This window comes from Nelumbo nucifera, chromosome 1 (genome assembly GCF_055504915.1).
Source record: "Nelumbo nucifera cultivar China Antique chromosome 1, China Antique-T2T, whole genome shotgun sequence".
NCBI lineage: Eukaryota > Viridiplantae > Streptophyta > Magnoliopsida > Proteales > Nelumbonaceae > Nelumbo > Nelumbo nucifera.
The window spans coordinates 96,255,982-96,259,385 of record NC_142649.1 but is presented as its reverse complement, the minus strand read 5'-3'; the positions used below and the strand labels follow the sequence as shown (position 1 = coordinate 96,259,385).

Below are 3,404 nucleotides of genomic sequence, written 5' to 3'. Positions count from 1 at the left end.
CAATCTCTCTTGGACTTGGACGCAATCTTCTCAAGTAATTTACACAGAGTTTTGTTAAAGGCCTCTGCAAGTCCATTGGCTTATGTATTGTACATGGTTGAAAACCTTTGCTTAATGCCAAACTTGTCACAAAACTGTGTCACCAATGTTGTTGAGAATGGCTTCCCGTTATTTGTGATTATGTAACGTGGAACATCGTAGCGATAAACAATGTGAGTCCGGAGAAAGTTGACAACATCTTCTTTCTTTACTTCTCGAAGAGGAACAACTTCAGCCTATTTGGAAAAGTAATTCGTTGTTGCTAGGATGAAGAGGTGCTGGCAAGAAGACTTAGGCAAGGGACCAACCACATCAAGACCCCAAGCACCACATGGCCATGATGCAACTGTAGGATGTAGAGGTTCTGGTGGTTGGCGAATAAAATCCCCATGAATTTGACATGCCTGACATCTTTTGGCATATTCAATTGATTCTTGTACCATTGTTGGCCAATAGAAGTCTATTCGCTTAAGGCGATCATGGAGCTTAGGTCCTTATTGATGAGCACCCCAAACCCTAGAGTGTGCTTGGTCGAGTGCACTTTGGACTTCGTCTCCGTGGATACACCTCATGTAGCCATCATTGAAGGAGCGTCTGTAGAGGTTGTTAATGTAGTATAGGAAACGAGGTGCTCGACGTCGTATCTCAGTTATACGCTTGGGATCTTCGGACAACTTCCCATGCTGCAAATAGTCGATGAAGGGTTGTCTCCAGTCCTCAACATCTATAGTGAATGCAGAAGCCACATTGTTTTCTTTCTCTATCTCTTCTTGAGGTGACTTAGGGGGGAGAACCCATTTTGCACAAATGGGTATTGTTGTTGCTTCATCACCCGTGAGGGCTAAGACTGCCACTGGATTAGCAAGGGCATCTTCTTGCTTGTTTTCGCTTCTAGGTACATGTTCAATGTTAGCATGCTCAAATTCCTTCAGTAATTGGATTGGATAATGGTGATAGAGAACTAGGTCATCCTTGCTCACCTCATACTCTATCTTCAATTGGTTGATTACCAATTTCGAATCCCCATAGACTGGGTGGTAGTAAATTTCCAAGTCAAGAGCCATTTCTAAGCCAATGATTAAAGCTTGGTACTCCGCCATGTTGTTAGAGCAAAGCTCAGTTAAGACAAATGAGTTTGTGAGGATTTCTCTTTGTGGTGAGACAAATACAACACCAGCACTCCCATCTTTGCGTGCTGCTCCATCGAAAAACATCATCCATGCTAGTAAGATGTCTATGTAGAAAACCTCTTCACTAGGAAGGTCTTCGGAGACTTCCCAATCTGCTGGAATAGGGTGATCTGCAAGGAAGTCTGTAGTGCCTGTCTTTTCACAGCCTTCTGTGGGACATAGGTGATGTCAAATTCTGACAAGAGGAGAGCCCATTTAGCCAATCTCCCTAAAAGTACAAGTCGTGTCATGATGTTCTTGAGGGGATCTACCTTTGAGATGAGGTGGACAATATGTGCCAACATGTAATGCCGTAACTTCTTCATGGCAAAGATGAGAGCAAGACAAGTCTTCTCTATGGGTGAGTAGTTCAACTCAACTCCTATTAGTGTCCGACTGAGGTAGTAGAGTGCATTCTCTTTCCCTTCCTCATTGACTTGTGCCAACAAAGCTCCCAATGACTGCTGTTATGCAATGATGTATAAGATGAGTGACTTCTCAGGGATTGGTGCAACAAGTACTAGAGGTTTGAGAAGGTATTGTTTTATGCTTTCTAAGGAATTTTTGCAGGCCTCATCCCACTCAAATAGGACATCCTTTCTCATCAGCTTGTTGAATGGTTGACAACGTCTTGATAGGTTGGAAATGAACCGTCAAATGTAAAACAGTCATCCTTGGAGACTCTTCAACTCCTGTAGGTTCTGCAGCTCTGGCATGTTTTGGATGGCGTCAATCTTTGATTGATCAATTTCAATCCCTTGATGGCGAACAATGAACCTGAGGAACTTGCCTGAGGTGACTCTAAATGCACACTTGAGAGGGTTCATCTTTAGTTGATACCTCCTTAACCTATTGAAGATGCTACACAAATCATCGAGATGGTCTTCTCTCTTCTTAGACTTAACAAACAACCAAGTCATCGACGTAGCACTCGGCCTTCTTGTGAAGAATGTCGTCGAAGATCCGCTGCATCACGCACTGGTATGTAGCATCGGCATTCTTAAGCCCAAAAGGCATCACTTTGTAATAGTAGATCCCCTTTGGTGTTCGGAAGGCCATGAGTTCCTTATCCTTAGGTGCCATGCGAATTTGATTGTATTAGATGAACCGTCCATGAAGGATAACGCCTCATGGCCTGGATTTGGCCATTCTTCTTTCTCACAGGAACAATATTTGCGATCCAAGTTGGATACTTCACCCCCCGAATGAAACTAGCTTCAATGAGCTTGTTGATTTCGGTTTCAATTTGCGGGATCAACTCAGGCTGGAATCGATATTGTGCTTGCTTAATTGGTGGTACCCCATGACTAATAGAGAGGTGGTGGGCAACAACCTTTGGGTCTAACCCGACATTTCGTTATATGTCCAAGCCAAGACATCCTTGTTCTCTTGAAGTAGTTTGAAGTATTTGGTTTCTTCCTCATGGCTAAGGAGTGCACTGATGTAGATAGGTCTAGGTTCCTCTTTAATGCCAAGGTTCAACTCCTTTAGGTCATTCACTGTTTCTTGGCCTCCTTCTTGAAAGTTAGGTGGAGCAGGCTCAAGTTCTTCATCTGAAGAAGTGCTTAGATCTTCATCCTCAATTAGCCATTCACTTTTCATGTCTTGTCCTGGTTGAAGGTTGAACTTTGATTGAGAAGATGATGGAGATGTCATGACAATCGTTTGTTGTCTAACTGTCAATGTCTCATTAGAGGAAACTTCTAAGTTCGCCACCCTCTTCATACGAGAAGGAACAACACTCTAAGGCTCTAGCTTCTCCTTTGTAGCAATGACACATTGTTGGCTTTGACTTTGTTGTCAGCCCTTTTTCTTCATATTGGTACCCTTAGGCCTTATGCGGGAGAGTACTGAAGTCCTTTGTGGTTGAGCAGATGACGTTAGAGTAGCATCTTTTCCTCCGAACCTATTGAACACTGATTGTCTTTCTCTCGGTTCTCCTAGCTGGTTGAAGATTGAACTCTGGTGTGTATGCTTCTTTTCCTTCTTGTCCACGACTTCTACAGTGATGTAGTTGGATGGCGCCTTCCTCCGTGAAATTTGAGTTGGTGGATTTCGATGGTATATTAAGCCAACATTTTTGCTAAGGGATGTGGGAGCCTCCACTTAGTAAAGCTCTTTGCGTCTTTGTTAGAATAGGCTTGTCCACTTGTAAGGATTGGCTCAAGGTTCCCTAACTAACAATTTTCACCTTCT

At 43.2% G+C, this 3,404-nt stretch overlaps 1 protein-coding gene across 1 annotated transcript; it reads right to left on the bottom strand.

The window, feature by feature from the left end:
- Positions 1-533: 533 nt before the first annotated feature.
- LOC148803584 (uncharacterized) lies at positions 534-1,256 on the bottom strand. Its single transcript, XM_088896882.1, has one exon. The coding sequence runs from the start codon at positions 1,254-1,256 to the stop codon at positions 534-536; it is 723 nt and encodes a 240-aa protein (XP_088753008.1).
- Between the last annotated feature and the right edge of the window lie 2,148 nt (positions 1,257-3,404).